The sequence below is a fragment of the Ailuropoda melanoleuca genome, chromosome 10 (genome assembly GCF_002007445.2).
Source record: "Ailuropoda melanoleuca isolate Jingjing chromosome 10, ASM200744v2, whole genome shotgun sequence".
NCBI classification, from domain to species: domain Eukaryota; kingdom Metazoa; phylum Chordata; class Mammalia; order Carnivora; family Ursidae; genus Ailuropoda; species Ailuropoda melanoleuca.
In genome coordinates, this window is record NC_048227.1 from 100039561 (window position 1) to 100063048 (window position 23488).

The 23488-nt window shown below is 45.1% G+C and overlaps 1 protein-coding gene across 6 annotated transcripts in view; it reads left to right on the top strand.

The window, feature by feature from the left end:
* ARID1B (AT-rich interaction domain 1B) overlaps positions 1 to 17561 on the top strand; it is a 383300-nt gene extending 365739 nt beyond the window's left edge. For all 6 annotated transcript variants that reach the window (XM_034669369.1, XM_034669370.1, XM_034669374.1 and 3 more), the window contains 5 exons: positions 5160 to 5310; positions 7714 to 7810; positions 9488 to 10271; positions 12164 to 12294; positions 14400 to 17561. In XM_034669369.1, coding sequence (XP_034525260.1) covers positions 5160 to 5310; positions 7714 to 7810; positions 9488 to 10271; positions 12164 to 12294; positions 14400 to 16124 — 2888 coding nt within the window. In that variant the 3' untranslated portion in view covers positions 16125 to 17561. The remainder of the gene's footprint in view (positions 1 to 5159; positions 5311 to 7713; positions 7811 to 9487; positions 10272 to 12163; positions 12295 to 14399) is intronic.
* Positions 17562 to 23488: the final 5927 nt, after the last annotated feature.

A 23488-nucleotide genomic window follows, 5' to 3' on the forward strand; every position in this document is an offset into this window, starting at 1 on the left:
GATACTACCTTGGAGATGGACGACTGGGAAGCAGAGGCTCACCGTTGGCGCCTGCGCTGGGAATAGGAGGGAGACGAAGGAGAGAGGGAAAGGCCAAGGTGACTTTAGGATGTGTTGAGGTGGCAGGTGGTGGAGTGTCTGTCTGTCTGTCTGGAGCCAGGCGGAGGTGCGTTGGAAATAGGAATCGGTTTAGAGAACTAAGCAGAGAAGTGGGATGGAGAACCGTGGGGTGGATGGGATTGCTGAGAATGTGGGAGAGTTCTGACCGACGTTAGCAAACACCCAGCGGGCTGTTTCCCTTCATGCTGCTCAGTCCCCGGCGTTTACTTGGCACTGAGAATGCAGCATCTGAGCCTCTGCCCTCTGAGCACCCAAGGCACACACGCCCCAAGTGCTCTTTGGCCCTCTTCCAAATGCAGCCAGGCTGTGAAATTGAGGCCTGATGTGAATATCCTTGAAAAAAAATACAGAAAAGTAGTGAATACTATTTTTGTGGAAGTACTTCTTCTGGAATCCCTTAAACAATAGTACTTCTGTTGGGTTTAGATGTTTGGGGTATGCGAATTTCTTGATATCTTAAGTAGAGAGAAACATAAAGCCCAAAGCCGTGGTTTTCACAACTATTATGGACCAGTGAAAAATAAAAATGAATAATTTCAAAATTTTAAGTATTAGGCATGTATCATGTAATTAACATGAGATTATGTTTAATATATATTTCTTATGTAACATTTCAGATATCTGTTACACCCAGTGAGATCATCAATAATTTTTCCTTTCAAAAAGTTTCAGAGCTGCCCTATTCCAAGTACATGTTCTGCAGAACATGCAATAAATCCGTAAGCTCAGAAATTCACAAGCCTTGTAAATGTTGGAGGTAGCTATTTTTCTTAGTGGTATGAGATACTAGAAAGAACATTTTGTTAGTGCTGATGGTGGTTGTATCACATTTTTAGACTCTGAAAATATGACAGTAACATGGGAAAAATAATTAGTAGTATTTGGAATCTGGCTTCAAAAGTTAGGTGAACCATTCCAGGGTCCTTCCTACATGCTGTATTGGACAGAGGGAGTTGCATTGTTTTGTTCCTGTATGCCTACAATTTTTCTTATTATGAAAATAAATGGGGGGGGGCATGATTGTAGGTTACGTTGTTAGGCACTAGCTGGCTATATAATGTGTTTGCATCAACTGTGTAAATGATACAGTGGCCTAGAGGGGAGGTCCTTCTCACATTTCCCTGGGATATCTCAGCTCGCCTGCTACCTTACAGTGCCGGTGTATTTAGCACCAAATTAAAGCAGATAAACAGAAAACAGATTTTTGTATGGCCCTCTCCCTGTTATAATAAAGTTTTACATTCCTCAGTTCGCATTATTCTGTCCGTGAACTTGGTGGTGCTTGAATTCTCATGTAATGACCAGCCTTGGGGGAAACCATGTTCTTTGTTGTTGCGGCTGCTGATCCACAGTGTGGTGACGGCCGATGCCAGAGCTTGTCTGAGCCTCAGTGGCCAGAGCAGCCTCGCCCCGCCCACCCCACCAGCTTACTGAATTCATTACTGATTCGAAGGACTGATTAATTGCTTACAAGTGAACAAGTAAATATTTATATATTGTATATCTAAATAGTATATTTTAAATATCCATTAATATATTTACACATAATCCTTTATTATTTTGAGAGGGAGAGAAAAGGTGGGAAGGGGCTGAGGGGGGAGGGAGAGAGAGAATCACAAGCAGGCTCCATGCCCAGCACAGAGCCCAGATGGGGGCTTAGTCTCACGACCCTGAGATCATGACCTGAACCAAAACCAAGAGTCAGACACTTAATCAACTAAGCCACCCAGGCACCCCACCTACTTTTTCTTCTTCTTTTCTATTTTTTAATTTTTTTTTTAAGATTTTATTTATTTGAGAGAGAGAGCACAAGCCAGGGTGGCAGGGCAGAGAGAGAAGCAGACTCCCTGTGGAGCGGAGAGCCCAGAGTGGGACTCAGTCATGACCGGAGCAAAAGTCAGATGCTTAACCGACTGAGCCACCCAGGCACCCCTACTTTTTCTTTTTAATGCTCTAGTAGTGAAGGAGTTGTTTCATAATATTTTGCTGTTATAAAAAATGATGCAGTGATTATCAAATGACGCAGCTGTTTTTTACACCCGTAACTGTGTTTCTATGAAATAGATTCCTGAAAGAATAACCAGATCAAGGGATGTGAACTTTTCTTGTAGTTTACCGAGAATCTTTTACTACATAACAAACTACCGCCAAAAGCAGCTTTAAACAACGTTTGGTTCCATCTCGCAGTTCTCTGGTGGGCGGGGCGGTTCTTCGTGGCGCGGCCTGTGTCAGCTGGGAGCCTGGTGGAGAACTCTGCCGGAGTTGGGATGTCCCTTGAAGGGCTGGTGTCAGCCGGAGGCTCTACTGGGAGCTCATCGGGAGCTGTGGCTTGGGGGCCTCCTGCAGGGGCCGTTCCATAGAACTTCCTGGATGCCTCTCGACCTGGCAGGATGGGTTACCAGTACAAGGGCCGAAGCCCCAGGTGCAAGCACAGGCAGCCATCTGCAGCATCGCATTTGCTGCCCCCATAGCTCGATGCTGATCACGTGACCACGCCCAGCCTCACTGTGGGGGGGGGACGACTTCATAGGCTGTAAGTGCCCCTGAGGGTCACCAAAATATAGCCCTCCCATAACAGGTATTGACAAAAGTTAGACCACTTTGATACTCTTCACATGAACATGTCAGTGTGTGGACCCTCTCATTCCCCTGCCAGGAATGATTATTATCGATCCTTTTAGTATTTGCCCAACAGATTTGGGGAGGGGAAAGCCTCATCACTGTTTTAACTTGGATTTCTTTAATTATTAGCAGTCACACATCTTTTCATATATTGATCAGCCACTTATTTTTCTTTTGCTCTGAATGTCCATTTATTTGTTTGCCCATTTTTTAAATCTGATTGTCTTTTTTCTTACTGATCTTTTAATAATTTTTTGTATATGGGGGCGCCTGGGTGGCTCAGTCTTGTTAAGCGTCTGCCTTCAGCTCAGGACATGATCCCAGAGTCCTGGGATCAAGCCCCACATCAGGCTTCTCCGCTGGGAGCCTGCTTCTTCCTCTCCCACTCCCCCTGCCTGTGTTCCCTCTCTCGCTGGCTGTCTCTCTCTCTGTCAAATGAATAAATAAAATCTCAAAAAAAAAAAAAAGAATTTTTTGTATATCAAGGAATTAAGCTATTGAACTTTAATTATTCCCCTTTAATGTCTGTCTACCTCTGTTTTTACATTTATAAAATGGAAGGTAACATCAGAACTTATTCTGCCGCATGTTGACTTGAGCTTGAGTAAGATAAAGTATGGGAAAGTGCGCTGCCTAGTACATCCCACCACCCCACCGGTGCTAGACTTCATTATTTCCACGTCTCTAACAGCTGAACAAATTCTATCAGCTCACCAAAGTTTAATCAGCTTTTGCTTCCTGTAACATAAAAGTAACCTACCTAGGATGAAGAAAGGTAGTAAGTAGTACTGTATATCAATTAAGATTTGCATTAAAATGTTTAATTTGCCTACAGGCTAGTTCCTGGGCTTGACCCAATTTCCTTCAGGCTCTGAGCTGATGCTGATTTGCATATTTGACCTAATTGCCACCCTACATATGCCCTGATAGAAATACTTGTATTTCATCCATTCTTGAGTTAGTCTTAATTCCCTAGTGGTTTTCTTTATCCTGATTTTGCAGTGAGTCAGTAGATGGGTATTCATGTTAAGTTTTTTTACTTTTATCCCCCTACAATGGAAGGGAACTAGCTTATTCATACAGTTGACCCTTGAACAACATGGGTTTAAACTGCACGGGGCCACTATACACAGATTTTTTTTCAATAAATAGGTGTACAGTACTGTAAGTGTATTTTCTCGATTTTCTTAACATTTTCTTTAGCTTTATTGTAAGAATACGGTATATGATACATGTAACGTACAATATAGGTGTTATTTGTTTTTGTTTTTTTTAAGATATTATTTATTTATTTGAGAGAGAGAGAACATGAGCAGGGAGAGGGAGAAATAGACTCCCCCCTGAGCAGGGAGCCCGATGCGGGGCTCAATCCCAGGACCCTGGAATCATGACCTGAGCCGAAGGCAGATGCTTAACTGACTGAGCCACCCAGGCGCCCCAATATATGTTATTTGTGTACATTATCAGTAAGGCTTCTGGTCAGTGGTAGCCTAGGAGTAGTTAGGTTTTGGGGGGCATCTAGTTTTATGTGGATTTTTGCCTTTGCGGGGGTGAGCACCCCTAGCCCCTGTGTGAAGAGGCATCTCTCCGTGCATTTCCTCTCTTCCTCAGAACCACCGCATGAGGCGGCGTTACCAGACTTATTTCACAGATAAGGAATGAAACTCAGAAGTTTCGTAACCGCCCCAAGAAAGGGCCTGTGTTCTGTTTCTACGTTACTTCATAACAAAGTACCACAACCTCAGCAGCCTAGAACAACATCAGTGTAGGATCCCACGTTCCTGGGGGCTCTGGGCTCGGGGTCTCCCGCGGCAGACATCAGGGTGTCGGCCAGGACTCCACTCATCTGCGGCGCAGGGTCCTCTCCTGAGCTCGTTCAGGGTGTTGGCAGATTTGGGTCCTTGCAGTTGTAGAACTGAGGCCTTGTTGTCTTGAGGACTGTCGTCTGGGGCCTTCACAGTCCTAGGGGCTGCCCCCCTTCCTAACATGGGGCCCTCTCCATTGCATGGCGGGTGCCTCTTCAAAGCCAGCAGGAGAGTGACCTCTAGATACGGATTTAAGGGGCGCGCCTGGATAATCTCCCTTTTAGTTGACTGCCAGTCAGCGGATTGGTAACTTTAGTCACATCTGTGAAATCCCTTAGGCCATATAATGTACGTAATCATGGGAGCAATATCCCCATCATATTGGTGGGTTCTCCTCATACTCAAGGCCTGTACATGGGGTAAAGGATACGGATCGTGGGGTCCATCTTGACTCCAGATCTACACTCTTTGGGTCGTATTGTTGTCAGCCATATTAGGCATAAGAGATATTTCTGCCATATTAAGGATAACAGAAATGACTAGAAAGGACTGTTTGGGCTGCTTGGCTTTTGCAAATGCTTCATTTTCTGTCTGTTCTTTAAAATGTTGCAGTGCCTGGAAGTAGTGAGCCCTTTATGACTCAAGGACAGATGCCCACTAGCAGCATGCAGGACATGTATAACCAAAGTCCCTCTGGAGCGATGTCCAGTCTGGGCATGGGGCAGCGGCAGCAGTTTCCCTACGGAACCAGTTACGATCGAAGGTGAGTGTTTTCTAAGATGACCATGAGGTTTACTTGAAACTGCACTCTCCTCATACATACATTTCTGAGCCCTGGTAGCTGCCGACAACACATAGTCCCTGCTTTCCCACTGGACTTAATAAGGATTGGGTCAGGTGGCCCCAAGCAGCGGCGGTCCTCCCAGCACCGGGATGCCCTCCTGACACCACACCTCCCGCCTCCTCACGCGGCTCCACAAACTCAGGTTTTGTGGCCCCGCTGAACCCCCTTCCCGCCTACGTTTCTTCCTTAGGGAAATGTTCGCGCACTGGGGGCCACGCTGGGCTTCCCACAGCTTCTGGTTGACAGGGAGCTCTGGGAAAAGTCTTCCCTCCCGGCCTTGGTTTTTCAGGTGTCTCCATTCTTCCCTGTGAACGTTTTTAACAGAGAGAATACTTTTCTCCTTGAATAACATCTCTGAGGAAAGCCACAGCAGTCTTTTTTCCAGATGCTTCTTTTCAGGATGGCATCTGGACATTGAATAACAAGTTGGGTTTCAGTGCTCATCCAGATTATTTTTCCTGGGACAGAGGACAGTCATTGAAATGTCTCTGAGAGGTAACAGGAAGCTGGCTCACGGAGACTGCTTTCTGTGAAGAAGCCCCCTTACCTCTGCCTCCGGCTTAAGTACTGACTCTGAAAGCACCTTCCCTTGGCTGGTATGGTCTTTGCCTCCTTAATACAGAAGTGCTCAGAAACAAAGTTTTTAACATAATATTTGGGATTTTTAAGGAAAATGGAGGCACATTAGAAGGCTCTTTTTCTAAGTGTAGCCACAGAGACAAGCCTCAGGGTAGGGATGGCCTCGGCTCGGTTCCTTCAGAATCCGGTGTGGTGGTGTTCCTCAGAGACTCCCTCCGTCACTGCTGCTCCAGCCGTGGGCAAGGGTTCAGTCGTGAGAGTCGTGAGAAGGTTTCCACTGGTGTAACACAAAGGGGAAGAAGGTTTGAAAATCACTGTGTTATTACCAAATAAGCTTGCTTTCTGGCGTTTTCCATGCACCTGGTTCTTGAGATGCCAGAGCCATCACAGGCTTAGAGTGATTTGGTCCTTTCTAGACTTAAGACTCTAGATTTCTCATTCTTACCCTGGCTGTGGTGTGGTGAACGTTTATTAGTGATGTCTGCATTAATCAGTTACCCATCATGTTTAGTGCACTGGATGAGGGATTTTATTTAGATTTGTTTTTGAGGATCCAGGAGAAGCTTTCTTTTTTTCTTTTTTTCTTTTTTTTTTTTTTTCCTGATGAGATTGGAAGAACATTTATCCTGGAACATATATTCTTAAAGGAACCCAGGCAAATGTACTGTTTCTTCTAGAAGACTTTCTAGAACTAGCTTGAGTCACTTTGTCTCTACCACATTAGGGTTTACCTTGTTACGCTTTCTGAAAAGTGTTACTTATTCAGCTTAAATTTTATCTACATCAGTTATATTTCTTTCCTCCTAACGTGAGCTTCTTTCTAGCTATTAATGCCCTTAGCACACACTTCCTCTGTGCTTTACCTGTGACGTTCTCAAAATCCATTTGTTTTCTTTCTTATTCTCATTCCTTGACCAGTTTAGGAATCTATTCAGTGCAAGTATCCTCTTTCTTACAGGATTCAGTCAGTATACCAACTAAACCAGTTTATCCCTTTAAACTTCAAACCAATTGCTCTTTTACACATGCTGTTTTATGGTATTTATAGTTTTTCAATGTAATAGGGGTTGAAAAATAAATGTTATTCATTCCCATTTTCAGGTTTAATAGGAGCACATTTAAATCAGCCCTCTCATTCTTAAGTCCTCTCTGTTATTCTTTTCTATGGCCTTTTAGGGTCATGGGGCTTCAAAATTTTCAGTAGTTATATTTTTACAATTATTAGCTAACTCGATATCATTTGGATTAATTATGGAGTCTACTTTTCAAAAATTGAGCATTTTGTATTCATAATGAGAAAATAAGTAGAGACATTTTCCATGATTATAGGTCTATGTTCTGGTACTCCTGGAAATCCTGCTTTGATTCTTAGATTGTTTTTCTTGTCTCTGGCTCTCGTTAATACCTCCCATCACGGTGTTGCATGACGCAGGCTGCCCGTGTCCGCGTCGGTGGGTGGGCGGGAACTCTACTCAAAGGCGCAGGGTGCCACCCTGTCCGGCCAGGACTCCTCGCACACCTACTAACCAGGAGGTTGGCAGCATTCCCAAAATGGGTGTTGCCATCCCTTTGGCTATAAGTTACAGCGCTGCTTCTGCTCGGCGTGCCTGTGTTGGGAGGCGTGTGCAGTGAAGGGAAGACAAAACCACTAAGGGGTGCAGGTTTTCCAGAAATGAACTGTTGATTTCTCTCTTGGCCTGAGGTCCTTTGACAATGAAGTGTTCTTTGAATGCCTCATTCTAGGCATGAACCTTATGGGCAGCAGTACCCAGGCCAAGGCCCTCCCTCAGGACAGCCGCCATATGGAGGACACCAGCCCGGCCTGTATCCACAGCAGCCGGTGAGTTGGCGAGCGGGCGGGCATCTCTGTGCTTTCTGTTGAAAACTCAAACCTGTGTTACTTCTGAAGAGTTTTAGGAAGTATAAGAAAAACGAGTAGCATTTATTGAACAATCGGGATCTGTTTCCTTATGCTAGAAAATATTATTAGGATTTTGAAGTCAGCAAATTTTAAAAAGCTCAGGATATATGGTTTCCTGAAACAAATGAAATGTGTTGTAGGAAGTAAAGGACTTTCAGCCTTGTAAAGAATAACCAGGCCGAGTAAAGAATATTATAAACATGTGTCTGTTGTGTGTATTGTCCTATCAAATGCTGTTTTAGAACAGAAATTTGTCCATGTTTTAAAGATGTGTAGATAAAGACAACTTAAAATATTATATACCACATATGAAAGTTAATCGGCTTTTAAAAAAATGAGATATTAATGACCACATATTTTGCCCATGTAGGGAGGGTTGATGCTGGTTTACGCAGCCACAGGTCTTGAATTGGATGAGATAACCTTGCAGTTGTCACTACGGATGCCGAGAATTGCACGTCGTGCTGAGGCTGTTCAGACATGGGAATTTGCTATTTCTTTTTTTTTTTTTTTTAAGGTTTTATTTATTTGAGAGAGTGTGTGTGTGCGTGCAAGCGGGGGGGGGGGGGCAGGGGCAGAGGGAGAAGGAGGAAGCAGACTGCCCCCTGAGCTGGGAGCCTGATGCAGGGCTCGATCCCACAACGCCGAGATCATGAGCCAAAACCGAAGAGTCAGATGCTCAACCGACTGAGCCACCCAGGCGCCCCAAGAATTTGCTATTTCTAAACAACTTGTCAGGTGTAAGACCTCTGTTAACATAGAGGGGGTTTTAAACATTGAGTTTTCCTGGAGCATGTATGTACAGTAAATTGTATTATTAAACCAGCTGATCTTAAGCAATTTCCAAGTAAGGTGAAAGAACACTCATGATCACATCAGCATCCTTCTCATATCAGGAGGACCCCACCCTGATCTCGAGTGCTGGGACCGGGGTGTCCCCAGGAGGGAAGCCTAGTACACAGGCGACACGGGCCTTGCTGTCAGAGGCTGGGGCCAGCGGGGCTTTCAGGGGAGACTCTGAGCTGCGCTGTTGGAAGTCAGGGTGGGGGCCAGAGACCGTAGGGCATCGGGTAAGCGGGTGCAGTGTGAGGAGCCAGATGCTGTGTAGAGACACTTCTGTAAAGGTAGGCCTCAGAAATCTCTTGAATCCATGAACTCGCAGGCTGGCCCTCAGGAAGCTCAGTTCATGCCGGGGCGAGTTCTCTCCCTTCCTCCTGAGGCCGTCTTCGTGTAGCTGCAGGCCCCGTCCAGCGCTGCCCGTGCGGGAGTCACCAAAGCTGTGCCCCCCTGTATTGCAGCGCTGGGAAATACCAAGGGAGGAGATACCAGGAAAAAGAGAGAGGAAGCCTTTCTTTCCCCACAGAAAATTTCAAGCACATGCAAACCAACTTCGGAAACGCTCGTCGGAGTACGTGCCGCGGCATGACATAACCCCAAACTAGAGGCATAATTTGTTCGTCCTTAGTTGTTATAGGAGCTTCCCATATTCATTTTGAAATGAACATTCTACCAGGTGATAACTGTTTTGCATAATGTCAGTGTGTGATGACACCTGTAAAAGCACATCAGTGTGATTTGTCTTGATGTGAATTTCAGAATTACAAACGCCATATGGACGGCATGTACGGGCCCCCGGCCAAACGCCACGAGGGAGACATGTACAACATGCAGTACGGCAACCAGCAGCAGGAGCTGTATAACCAGTATGGGAGCTCTTACTCCGGACCGGACAGGAGGCCCCTCCAGGGACAGTACCCCTACCCCTACAACAGAGAGCGGATGCAGGGCCCGGGGCAGCTCCAGCCGCATGGCATCCCACCTCAGATGATGGGCGGCCCGATGCAGTCGTCCTCCAGCGAGGGGCCTCAGCAGAGCATGTGGGCGACGCGCAACGATATGCCTTACCCCTACCAGAACAGGCAAGGCCCCGGCGGCCCCGCCCAGGCACCTCCTTATCCAGGCATGAACCGCACGGATGATATGATGGTACCTGATCAAAGGATAAATCACGAGAGCCAGTGGCCTTCTCACGTCAGCCAACGTCAGCCTTATATGTCCTCTCCCGCCTCCATGCAGCCCATCACGCGCCCGCCTCAGTCATCCTACCAGACGCCACCATCACTGCCAAATCACATCTCCAGAGCCCCCAGCCCCGCGTCCTTCCAGCGCTCCCTGGAGAGCCGCATGTCTCCAAGCAAGTCTCCCTTTCTGCCCTCCCTGAAGATGCAGAAGGTCCTGCCCACCGTCCCCACGGCCCAGGTCACGGGGCCGCCCCCCCAGCCGCCCCCCATCAGAAGGGAGATCACCTTTCCTCCTGGCTCCGTCGAGGCATCACAGCCCGTCTTGAAACAAAGGCGAAAGATTACCTCAAAAGATATCGGTAAGCATTCCGGGCTTTGTCCTGAAATGAATCCCATTTGTGATCTCGAATTTTAATTTTAGTTTAGATACAGCTCCTGTTAATCTCCAAGGGATGAGATTCTTAGAACGACAAACTCTCACGACATATTTTTGTACGGGAGCAGGAGCTGGAAGCTGCTGATCTGAGTTAAGAAACATGCCAGAGAGGAAGGAGCGTGATTAAAACGGTATTTTTACACGTGAGTGTGATTTGTGTGAGAGAGTAGAGCTCCAAGTGAGAGACCAGGGGGTCCTCAGTGACTATGTTCTGTACTACATTTCGAGCTGAGAGATCGGGCCCTCACCAAGCCCTCAGTCCCTGCGGTAGGAGTCTCATGGCTGGGAGGCTAATGAAATGCTAAGGTGGCCTGAGAAAATTTGACAGCGAGCCACTCTGTAATTTGGGGAACCCCAGACAGACAGTGAGCTTCCCTGGGAAAAAGTAGAAGCCTGCAAATGATATGGAGAGAGAAATATGTTCCGAATACTAATCACAGATCTGGAATATCTAGGAATACACACAGTTTTTCTCCATTATTTTTGAAGTACTTTTAATGCAGCAAAGGAAATTATAGACCTTGTGTTATACAAGAAACAGTTTTTTTCAAGAAACCTCAAAATCACTTGACTTGAAATCATTTACTATAGTGATTAGAAAATCAAAGATAGTAAAGATTTTTTTCAACCATTGGAATTAAGGACATAGGCAGAAAGGGAGAGAAGTAAGACTTACAGAGAGGGGTGCTGGAGACAAGGAGATACAGACACTGAGCACTGGTTTATATGTGGAAATATATATGTGAAAATATGCACATGCATTTGTGTGTTTATGTGTGTGCATATGTTTGAATAAATAAACGTATTTAAATTTTTGCAGAATTTCTTTGCGCATGTTAGATCAGCGTTTGTCATCAGCCTGGGGAAATTTATGTTACTTATTTTAGAAAGAAACTATGCTTTTTCTGTTACAAAAGTATTGTATACCTCTTAGAAAATATGGAAAGTAGATGAAATTACAGTAGAGGTGGAAACCCACATCCCCCTCCAGCACGTGCAGTCGCTGCTGGCATCTGGTGTGGGCTGTAGCTCTGACCGCAGGCCTGCTTTCGCCATGTGCTTCCGCTGGTTTGCTAAGACAGAAATCTCAGACATGGGATGGGCCTCTCCTCCTAGCCCCATCTTATGGCAAATCTTGCAAATGTTGTATCTAATCCTTGTGTCTTCTTCGGTAACAGGAAGGGGGAAAAGTAAAGTATAGCCCTTCTGTTTCCCATCCCCTGGCTCAGACCACGCTGTTGAAAATCTGAACCTTCAAAGTGCTAATCATTGTCAACAGCATGTTCTGAGGCCAGGAGCTCAGGTAGAAGAGGACAGCAAGGGAATATCAAGACTGTCTCTCCCAGAATGCGCTGCTTACGAATTAAATTTGGCCTGTATCCTGCGTATTGGCGAGCCTTCCAAAGATGCCACCCTGAGACATTTGTGAATGGAGCGGGCAGAAGACAAATAGCATTTTTCTTGGTTTGCCTCGATCATTAACCCTCTGGTGCATCATCACAGAGTCTGTTAGGGGCTGAAGGAAATGAGTCAGAGCTGAGAAAGGGCCCTGTGCTTAGCTGCCACCGCCACCCCGAGAAGCGCTTTCGGCAACCAACAAAGCCAAAGGACCTTAAACAACAGAAGTTTCTTGGGAAACTGCCCCCTCCATTTAAAATCTGGAAATGATCACGTTGAACCATGTCTCAGAACATTTGTTTGAAATCAGTTATTAACTCAATACATAACTCCGTTTTTCTTATTCTTTTGTTATTTTCTACCCTTTCATGCATAGATTTAATATTAATTATACCCTATTCTTTCCCCCGGGTGTAGTTACTCCTGAGGCCTGGCGTGTGATGATGTCCCTTAAGTCAGGTCTTCTGGCTGAAAGTACTTGGGCTCTGGACACTATTAACATTCTCCTGTATGATGACAGCACGGTCGCTACCTTCAGTCTCTCCCAGGTAAGCCGGCACCCGTCCAGCCAAGGGCCCAGGCAGCAGAAGAAGGTTCGGGAGGTCGCATCGCGTGAGCAGATGCCGGGGGTGACCCGCATCCCCGTCGGACGTGGCTGCCCTCGTAGTTGTTGCAGACATAGAGCTGTGTGAGAGTTTAGTCGGGGTAGTAACTCATTTCAGGCTCTAGTGTGGACGCACACACTCTTCTGTTTCTCACGCGCGCACGTGTGTGTGTGTGTGTGTGTGTGTGTTTGGGATAAACAGTAGTAGAAGTAAGTTGCTGATTAGAACGTGTGTCAGCAGCAGGCAGGAGGTAATCTAATGTAAGGTGAAGCTGGGACCAGAGTCAGCGTGCTTGCGATTGGACATACCCTACTTTCCAGGGGGACCGAACCTCTTTCCTTTAGTAAGAAAGAAATGTTATATTATAGAAAATGTACACTAGAGAGAGAGGTAGAGAGAGGCCCCTTATCCCCATTATTCGGCCAAGATAGTTGTGAACTCTTGGCCAGACTTGTTTCTTGGTCTGTTTCCTTCATTGCTGCCTCTCTCCACCTTATTTTGAAGCAGTCATTGAAAGCCTGCTACTTTTAATAAGCTTAAAGCTCTCCTTTGTTCGGCGGTAGGCTTAAAGTAGCTTCCAGTGTAATTGCTAGAGGAGAGAAGGGGAGCGGAGGGTTAGGGAAAGTGCCCAAGAGTCAACTGAGCTACAAACTTTTAAAGAAATAGTCAGAAATAAAAATGAGGAGAGGTAATTCTCCCTACTGTGTATGAACAATTCTCTGCTTTGGGTGAAAAAAAGCCAAAACATCTAATTACCTTGCTTCTGTTGAAATCGGACCAGAATCTTCCACTTTGTCTTTCTTCTCACATTTAAGTCCTCATTATAGCCCTGAAAGGCAATTTTTCACTTGATAGGAAGTGTATTAATAAGGTTATAAACATCACATGAAGCCCATTGTAACAGAAAACACTAGAAAATGTGTACTGCCTTTGCTAGAATAATTACCTTTCATCCTTATGTGAGCAGAGTGAAAGACTGTTGATCACACATTTTCGTAACCAGAATTGCCTTAGTAACTTGACCTTTCTCGTGCCCTGGGTAGAAAGTCAACTTTAAGTGGGGGGACAAACACCCAAATCTTCACTTGAAAAATCCTTCCTTTATCCTCTAAAAGCGAGTCCTTTGTGGTCAGTACTTGAGTGGCCTCTTACTTCTCAATAATCCTTCCAAACCCACTTTTAGGAAACTGATGGCAGGATATGAAAGTAGGATTGATTTCCAAAACACCGATCATTAAAGAATCCTTCTGTACTTTTTTCCCTTCATCATCCCTACATGTGGCGGCCCGGACACTGGGGGAGGGGCGCTGGGCGGTTGATAATCATGGAGCATGTTGGCTTTCTCAGTGCAAACGTTTGCTGAAAGGAACGACACTGGTTCTCAGAGTTGCTTTTGTCTTTCAGCCGGAGTTGTGATAGCTGAAATGTAGAGGTGCGTTCTATGGGACATTCTAAGTCATTTATCAGGGACTAAATTGATTTGTTTTTAATTTTCTGTGTTTATGAGCTACTACATTGCTGAAATTATCTTCTCCCAAAGATAAATGGGGAATGTAAATTAGAGTTACCTATGGCACCTGAGACAAAAATAACCATAAAATCCTAAGAATAATAACCGTAAAAATCCAGGCAAGCAAGTCTCAGGTAAATAGCAGAAGAGAACAGACTCACTTTGGGTGAGTGAGTCTATAAAATCCATGTTCCCACTTTTCTAATGTGGAGTGCATTGTACTGAAATCAGAAGAAAAGGCAAAGAACTTGATAATATTAAAAATAAGCAAATAACAGGGAAGTTTTCATATTGATGGAGTAGGAAGGTCAGCAGCAAGTGAAACACATGGTACGCGCTGGTTTAGATAACAATGTAAAGTTCAGGAAGCCGGTTCAAGCTGATACGTACTTCCTCTCTCTGGGCCTAGCCAAAAAGGAATTAAAACCTGCGAAAATCATCCTAAAACTGTATCGATAGCTATCAGGATTGTTGCCCTTTTCCACCCTGTCTGAGGTTATGACGTTGTACCCGTTCTCATTCTTGTCCTCCTCTCTAGTTATCCGGATTTCTCGAACTTTTAGTAGAGTACTTTAGAAAATGCCTGATTGACATTTTTGGAATTCTTACGGAATACGAGGTGGGAGACCCCAGCCAGAAAGCACTTGACCACAACGCGGTGCAGAGAGATGACAGCCAGGCGTTGGCCGACGATTCTGGGAAAGAGGAGGAAGATGCCGAGTGTATCGATGAGGAAGAGGAGGAGGACGAGGAGGAGGAGGAGGACAGTGGGAAGACGGAGACAGAGGAGAAGAGCAGCGGGGCTCTGGCCTCTCCCAACGCCACCGCGGATCCAAAGGAGAAGCCCAGGCAAGCGAGTAAGTTCGACAAGCTGCCGATAAAGATAGTCAAGAAGAACAACTTGTTCGTGGTCGACCGGTCTGACAAGCTGGGTCGCGTTCAGGAGTTTAGCAGTGGACTTCTGCACTGGCAGCTCGGTGGGGGGGACACCACCGAGCACATCCAGACTCACTTTGAGAGCAAGATGGAAATCCCGCCTCGGAGGCGTCCGCCTCCACCCGTGAGCTCCACAGGTCGGAAGAAAGAGCAGGAAGGAAAAGGCGAGGCGGACGAGCAGCAAGAGAAAAGCATCATCGCGACCATTGATGACGTCCTGTCTGCTCGGCCCGGGGCGCTGCCGGAAGACGCGAACCCTGGCACCCAGACCGAAAGCAGTAAGTTTCCCTTTGGGATCCATCAAGCCAAAAGTCACCGCAACATCAAGCTGCTGGAGGACGAGCCAAGGAGCCGGGACGAGACTCCTCTCTGCACCATCGCGCACTGGCAGGATTCTCTGGCCAAGCGCTGTATCTGTGTGTCAAATATTGTCCGTAGCTTGTCTTTTGTGCCTGGCAATGACGCCGAAATGTCCAAACATCCAGGCCTGGTGCTGATCCTGGGGAAGCTGATCCTCCTTCACCACGAGCATCCGGAGAGAAAACGAGCGCCGCAGACCTACGAGAAAGAGGAAGACGAGGACAAAGGGGTGGCCTGCAGCAAGGATGAGTGGTGGTGGGACTGCCTGGAGGTCTTAAGGGATAACACGTTGGTCACGTTGGCCAACATTTCCGGGCAGCTAGACTTGTCTGCTTACACAGAAAGCATCTGCTTGCCAATTTTGGATGGCTTGCTGCACTGGATGGTGTGCCCGTCTGCAGAGGCACAAGACCCCTTTCCCACTGTGGGACCCAACTCTGTCCTGTCGCCTCAGAGACTCGTGCTGGAGACCCTCTGTAAACTCAGCATCCAGGACAACAACGTGGACCTGATCTTGGCCACGCCTCCATTTAGCCGTCAGGAGAAATTCTATGCTACGTTAGTTAGGTACGTTGGGGATCGCAAAAACCCAGTCTGTCGAGAAATGTCCATGGCGCTCTTATCGAACCTTGCCCAAGGGGACGCGCTGGCAGCAAGGGCAATAGCTGTGCAGAAGGGGAGCATTGGAAACTTGATAAGCTTCCTAGAGGACGGGGTCACCATGGCCCAGTATCAGCAGAGCCAGCATAACCTCCTGCACATGCAGCCCCCGCCTCTAGAGCCACCGAGTGTGGACATGATGTGCAGGGCGGCCAAGGCTCTGCTGGCCATGGCCAGGGTGGACGAGAACCGCTCGGAATTCCTCCTGCACGAGGGCCGATTGCTGGACATCTCGATATCAGCCGTCCTGAACTCTCTGGTTGCGTCTGTCATCTGTGATGTACTGTTTCAGATCGGGCAGTTATGACATCCGTGAGAAGGCAGCATGTGTGAGTGAAGACTAGAGGCTCCCGTATAACTGGCTGTTTTCTGTTCTTGTTTATCCAGCGTAGGAAGAAGGAAAAGAAAATCTCTGCTCCTCTGCCCCATTCACTATTTACCAATTGGGAATTAAAGAAATAATTAATTCGAACAGTTATGAAATTAATATTTGCTGTCTGTGTGTATAAGTACATCTTTTTGGGGTTTTTTATTTTGGTTTTTTTTTTTGTTTTGTTTTGGTTTTTGGTTTGTTTTTTTTTTTTAACCAAAGTTGCTGTCTAGTGCATTCAAAGGTCACTTTTTGTTTTTCACAGATTTTCTTTTTAATGTTCTTTTCCATGTTGTATTGCATTTTGGGGGGGGGAAGCAAATTGACTTTAACGAAAAAAATTGTGGCAAAAGATGCTAAGATGGGAAAATTTCACCACACTGAGGCAAAAAGGTGAAAAATTACCAACTTGCTAGGCATGTTATTCAGATAATGGAAAAAAAACAAAAAACTGTATCCCATCGCCCAAAGCGCTGTGCAATAGAAACTTCTAGAGTTGTAGGAATAGGGGCTCAAGGAGGTGTGTCAGTCAGTAGTCAAACTATGAAATGATACTGGTTTCTTCACAAGAAAATGGTTACATTAGGTTAGGAGCAAAAACAATGTTTTTTTTTTTTAAGTTAAGATTGAAAATACATACCTGACAACGATCAGTGGAAACTGCTTCCTCACCACTACCGTCATGTCTGCTGTCTGTCGTCTGACCTTCCACATGACAGTTCTTCACAATTCCTTTAATCATTTTTTTAAATATTTTTTTTTTACTGCCTATGGGCTGTGATGTATATAGAAGTTGTACATGAAACATACCCTCATTTTTTCTTTTTCTTTTCCTTTTTTTTTTTTTTAGTACAAAGTTTTTAGTTTCTTTTTCATGATGTGGTAACTACGAAGTGATGGTAGATTTAAATAATTTTTTATTTTTATTTTATATATTTTTTCATTAGGGCCATATCTCCAAAAAAAAAAAAATACAAAAAATACAAAAAACAAAAACAAAAAAACACACAAAAAAAGAGGGTAATGTACAAGTTTCTGTATGTATAAAGTCATGCTCTATTTCGGGAGAGCAGCTGATCACAATTTGCTTCATGAATCAAGGTGTGGAAATGGTTGCATATGGATTGATTTAGACTATGGCTACCGGTACAGACAAAAAAGAAAAAATACAACTAAAAGGAAGAAACACAACTTCAAAGATTTTTCAGTGACAAGAATCCACATTTGTATTTCAAGATAATGTAGTTTAAAAAAAAAAAGAAAAAAACGATGTAAATTCCTCCTTTTCCTCTGGCTTAATGAATATCATTTATTCAGTATAAAATCTTTATATGTTCCACATGTTAAGAATAAATGTACATTAAATCTTGTTAAGCACTGTGATGGGTGTTCTTGAATACTATCCTAGTTTCCTTACAGTGGTTCCATAGTAACCAAGTTCTTCACAAGAAATAGGGGAAAACCCAGCCATGTACTAACACAGTCCTCATCCCGAAACCCTGAGGTCGGGAGGGACCTTTAGGGATTACCTCCTTTAGAGTGGGGAGCAACAGTTTGACTTTCGCAAATTATTTAGCTAATGAGTCTTTGTTTGAAGCAATCAACTCTAACGACACTGAGGTATGAGAATTTTCAGTGTATATGGGAGGTGGCTGCCAGCCCAGGAGCTCACTGGCCTGACGATGTCACACTCTGCCTTTACTAACCCCATCTTGATTTGAATCAGAGTTCAATCTAGTCCGTGTCTCTTCTGTGTGCCTCAGAGGTATTTTGCATTTAGCTTACTCCACCGTGTATAATATTTATATTGTGCAATGTTAAAAAGAATATGTTATATTGTATGTGGTGTACATAGTGCAAAGTGATTATTTCTATTTCAGGGCATATTATTAATATTCTCCTACTCCTTCCTACCTGGTGCAGAGTAGCTTTTTAATACTAATCACTTCTGATTTGAACTTTTTCTTCCTGGGTCCTTGACTGTTATTGTGTAACACTCAATTTCTTTGAAACTGCTGCAGAATTAAGCTGTTAGTGGACTCCCTTCTGACACTACCTCTCCACCACCCTGCCCGTCCCAGCACACTCAGACACCCCAAGTCCTCTCGCCAGACCTGTTGGCCCCGGGGGTCGCACACAGAAGAGTTAGACGAGAGCACGCAGCTGCGACCAGCGTGTGAAACGTGACTCTAGTGTCATGAGAAACAGATTTTTCTGCAAGCAGTCCTCCTCTGTCAACCCCCACATTACTTAGTCACACAGTCTTCGTACTTAACAATGCAGCCAAATATATGTTGAATTAAAAACCCACTTACAGGTCTACTTTAAATACATCTGCTTGCTAAGATCAGATTTTAGTCCTCCGAGCCTCAGATGCGATGATTTGTACAAGGGAACTCGATAGGAGTCTCTCTGCTCTTGTACAGGGCATGAATGAAAGGTGTGCACAGACTCTGACGTCATCTAACACCCCGATTCTTTGGTCATTCGAGAAAGTAAAGTCATTGCAAAAGACTGTTGTTTCCATGGTTTGAGTTGTAATCGATACCTAGAGTCTGACCATTGAGCAGCAAGTTTTTACATGCTGATAAGCAACGTAACCTCTAGAATAATCCAGGAAGACTTTAGCATCCTTTCTACAGTCACCCCAGAACCAAGACTGCAGAAATCCCACGAAGAACTTACAGCCTGCCTGAGATCATCCTGCCTACAAACTGAGTTATTGCTTTGTCCTAAAAATTAGTTGTTTTTTTTCCCCATGAGGCTTTTCAGAAATTTACAGGATGCCCATACTTTAAATGTGTACAAAAAACAAAACAAAAAAAAAGATAAAAATAAAGGTGCAAAGAAAGTTTAGTATTTTGGAATGGTGCTGTAAAGTTGAATCTGTTGGTATTTGAGTGCATTTTTTTAATGTCACATAAGAGATACCGGGTGGCATGTTCTCTGAAATAACTATTCGAATGTTTTGTTTGAGGTTGAGAATGAGAGGATCTGTTTTCATTGGCAAATGTGGCCTATTCAGAAACTAGTGACGCTGTTTTTGAAAAGTTATAATAGAGAAGGGTTTTTAAGGGGGAATGAGCAGTTGGATGATACAGTGTAAGCTATTAACTACCTCTTTTATGGAAAGAATATGACCTTTGCCCTGAAATCCATCCATTTAAAACCTGTTGGAAATCTTTCATTTCCTGTCAAACCCCATGGACCAATTCCCATTATCTGTTCACCTGCAAGGAAGCAGAGAAGGTATTATAAATGAGCCAAAAATGACAATGCAAACAACCCGTTTTCTTCTTGCTGACGTGTTTTACTTCTTAACGGAGAGCTGGAAGCCCAGCCGCCTACTGGCTCCCGCCCTCCACCTTCCACCCCCGCCAGCACCGCGCAGAACTCCCTAGCCAGGCGAGCTTTCAGAAATGCCGAGAAATATTTTTGGTGATCGCCTATAACCTGCTAAGCTGTCTCCTTATTCGTTAACTAGCAGAGAAGTGTCACGCACACACTGTTCTAGGCTCCCAGGAGTCACTACTTGTGAGCAGAGACCCTGTTTTCGATCACACGATAGCCTTTGGGGTCAGACGGTGACAGAGATGGTCTCACAAATGTGGTCTTGTGTGTTGAGAACACTTAGTGCATTTTTGTGACTAAAAAACTAAGGTCTAGCTGTAGTGAGGCTCACCTCAAAATGTGGGGAGAAGAGCCCTGGACTGAAACCCAAGGACACCGACCCAGGCCCGCACCAGCCGGGCCTGCCGTAAGTACTAGGAGACATAGTCTCCGCAGCCATCCCGGCTCTGGAATGGGATTCTGCAGCCTCTGGCTCCTTTCCTGCTCGTGCTCACATCAGGGCACCCATGTGTTCTGGAGTGGAGGGGACCCAGTGATGCCAGGCCCACTGCGTAAACCCTTGGGAATGCAGGAATCGACCGAAACTCTACAAGGAGACCCTCCCCAGGCCCTTTCTGTCCGTAAGTCCCACAGACCCTCCCGTGTATTGTGCCCATCTGTGTCCCTGTTGCTGCGCTCCATGCCGCTGTCCCCTGATCCCCAGTCCTGCTTTTGTTTGACGCTGCTCCAAGTCCTCCAAAACACCACAGTCCAATTACCAAGTTAATTCACTTTGGGACGTAAACCTATGAAACCCTGAGGGGAAGTTGGGGGAAGACCGTCAACTGTGTTCTTCCTGAGTCTGATTTCAGGGACTTGAAGTTTTACCCCAGCTTTTTCAAAGTGTAAGAAACAAAAGAGCCATCTCAAAAAACAAAAACCACCAAAAACTCCTTACGTATTCTCCTCTTGGCCATCTATAATCCATATTATCATAGTAAAGACTGAGAAATCCTGCAGAAAAGAAGCCTGTTTACCCCAAACATTTCCTGACTCAATTAACCTTGGAACCTTTTTTTTTTTCCTGTGAACTTGCTGCCAACCTCTGGTAGATTACCCGCATTAGCTGAAGGCCGGCCTGACCGCCGAGCCTCCATATTGCTCGCTCGTCCACAGTGGTCCACAGTGCGTTAGTCCTTGCACTGAAATGGAGATGTCCTCATTGGAGGAGATCTCATGAAATCTCTTGTTGTCTCTGTGACCTTGAGCAAGTTACTGAAATTCTTTGAGCCTCCATTTCCTGACCCATAATACGGGGTAATGCCAACCTCAGGATTGGTGAGGATTAAAGGAGATCATTGATAACCTGCGTGATCACTGTGTATTCACCCTGAGCACACGCGCACACACACACACACACACACACACACTCACTCTTCCTTTGGTGGGTGCCCTCAAGCATGTTTCACGGAAGCTTAAAATCCCGCCTAACAGACTATCTTCCTGTTTTTATAACCAGCCACACGATTTGTGTGACTTTTTGGTTTCGGTTTTCTAGTAAAAGCCATCAAGGCCTGGTCAGTTGACTGCCTGTGTCTAGTGGGCAAGGTGGTTGTGCTTAATTTCTCTAACGCAGGTCAGTCTGGGGACTTGGACATCCAGAGGTGGTGGAGACCTCACCTTTAACGTCACAGGCCCCGGGGGGAGGCATGTTTGGAATAGTCGTTCAACAGGCTTATCCTTTCCTGCCCTCGAACAAAACAGCGGCAAGGAACATCTTCCAGAGGTCAGATGTGGCAGGTGGCCAACCGCAGTGTTGTACTTTGCTGTTCCTTCTCATCTGGTGCAGAGAGCAGAGAGCTTTCCTGGAGAAAAGGAACTCTGGTCTTCACACTGAGCTGGAGAAGGGCCACATTTCTGGGGGCTACCAAAAAGGAATTCAGGGCACTCTTCATTTCCATACGGGCTCACGGTCACATAAATAAACCTTGAGCTTTGATCTTCTGCATAAATTTGGTACTTAGATGGCCCAGGATCTGTATGTTCTACACACTGTAGATTTTTCCAAAGACTTAAAGAACCTACACTTGGATTCAGCCCCTTGAAGATATCCTTGTCCAAACAAAAGCAGTTTCTTAAGGCAAAAACCAGCAGCATTTATAACACCCCTTCCTAGTAAGTGGTGATTATTTCACATTTGGATGTTTTTTGCGCTTGAAAGAATTTCATGGCTATTAGTTGTCTTCACAGAAGCCTTGGTATAGAACATTATAACATCCATTCTCCAGAAACAGAAGCATGGGCTGACAGGCAAAGTTGTTCGAACCAAACTGAGACCTCCCCTTTCCAAGAATGTGTGTTTGCCTAAGAAATGTTTTCAGCTCTACGCAAAATCCAGAGGATCCAGGGACTTTTAAAACAGAAGCCATGGTGTACGTTGGCCACAGATTGGGGGAGGGGGGAATCCTCTTATGAAACTTCGTCATCAAGACGTGATGTCATATGCTCACTCTACATCTGTGCCTCTGTTAAAAGGAACATAGGCCAGATTTAAAACAAAATCTGGAAAGTCTGGACAGTGCTCGGTCCTTGTATGATAGGCTCCTCCAGGACTCTCTCCACACCACGGTCTTCATCACCCACGAGCGCTTTCATCTGTAGGTGTTGTGTTGAGATGCAGATGTAACCGTCACCCAGTCCCTGGTGTAAGCAGCCCATGTTACAGGGCTCTGTCCTCCGGGCTCTCTTGGGCCTCCGTCCACATCTTCACGCCCAAGGGCTCTGTGAAGTCCTACAGGCAACTCGTGATTACATCTCTGCTGGACACGAGGTACTCCACCAAAGACTCAGATTCCCAGGAGATGTAAGATTTCCTGCCCTTCCGGATGTTCAAATATACTACAAAACTTGTCCTGGAATATAAATTTCTTCAAAAAGTACCATTGGGCCCATGGGCTTTCATAGGTGACACTTGATGAGAAATTGGAATGAACCAAAGCCCAGCTCACTTTTAAAATTGAAATTCATAGTCATCCAGGGAAGGGGCCTGTCCAGTAGGAATTGGCATGACTGTCAGCCCTGTTATCTCAGATGCTGTTGGAAGCTTCACTGGCTTGGTAGCTGTTAGAATATTCTGCATAACAAATGACCTCTTTGGTGCCCTGGTCAGACAACATTTTGGATTTTAATTTCATAATCTTTTCTTTCCTGTTTCCCTTTTCATTCACCTATTGTGACTCAGAAGACACCTGAGGAATGGAGAGTGAAAAGGGACATATGGGGAGCTCACCAGTTGTGTGTGTTTGGATCTTGGCTTAAAAATGCTGGTCTAGGACAAGAGGCTATTTGTTCCCATGGGGGAAGAAATGACATGTTATCTTGGACACATTGAAGATGAATATACTTGTAGCATGATAAAAAAAAAAAATACCCCTAAGCGCAATACTTGTTTTGTTGGTTCCGTGTATTTTTCACCAAATGGTGTGAACATATGGCCAGTACTTCTCTTGGCCATAAGATCTGAAGGGAGAAGATTCCTGATGGCGAGAAGCCATAGTGATTTATCAAGATGAGTTTCAATTCCAGAGGGAGCTTCGAGTGAAGGCCTCTCTCAGCCAACTTTTCATGTGCAGTCCCCCTCTCCCCACATGAAACATTTGATGTCTGCTTTGGTGGGATCACTAATAGTAGATTGGGATGCATCTGGAAAAAAAAAATCGGGTTTTGTTAATTAGTGGAATTGCATCTTGGTAGACCTTGTTTTCAAAAATTAAATTTGATATTAGTTTGGGGGCTCAGAGCACTGAGCAATCAAATCTTGATATGAACTGGCATCTCTTTTCATCCACCCAGAATCTGTCTTTAAGGGCCATTGTTAAATGGTGAGATTTTTAAGTGCCTGTAAGTCATTTTCACAGTCTCATGCTCATCTTGGGTATTGAACTTACTTTTTTGGAGAACACTCCTCAAAG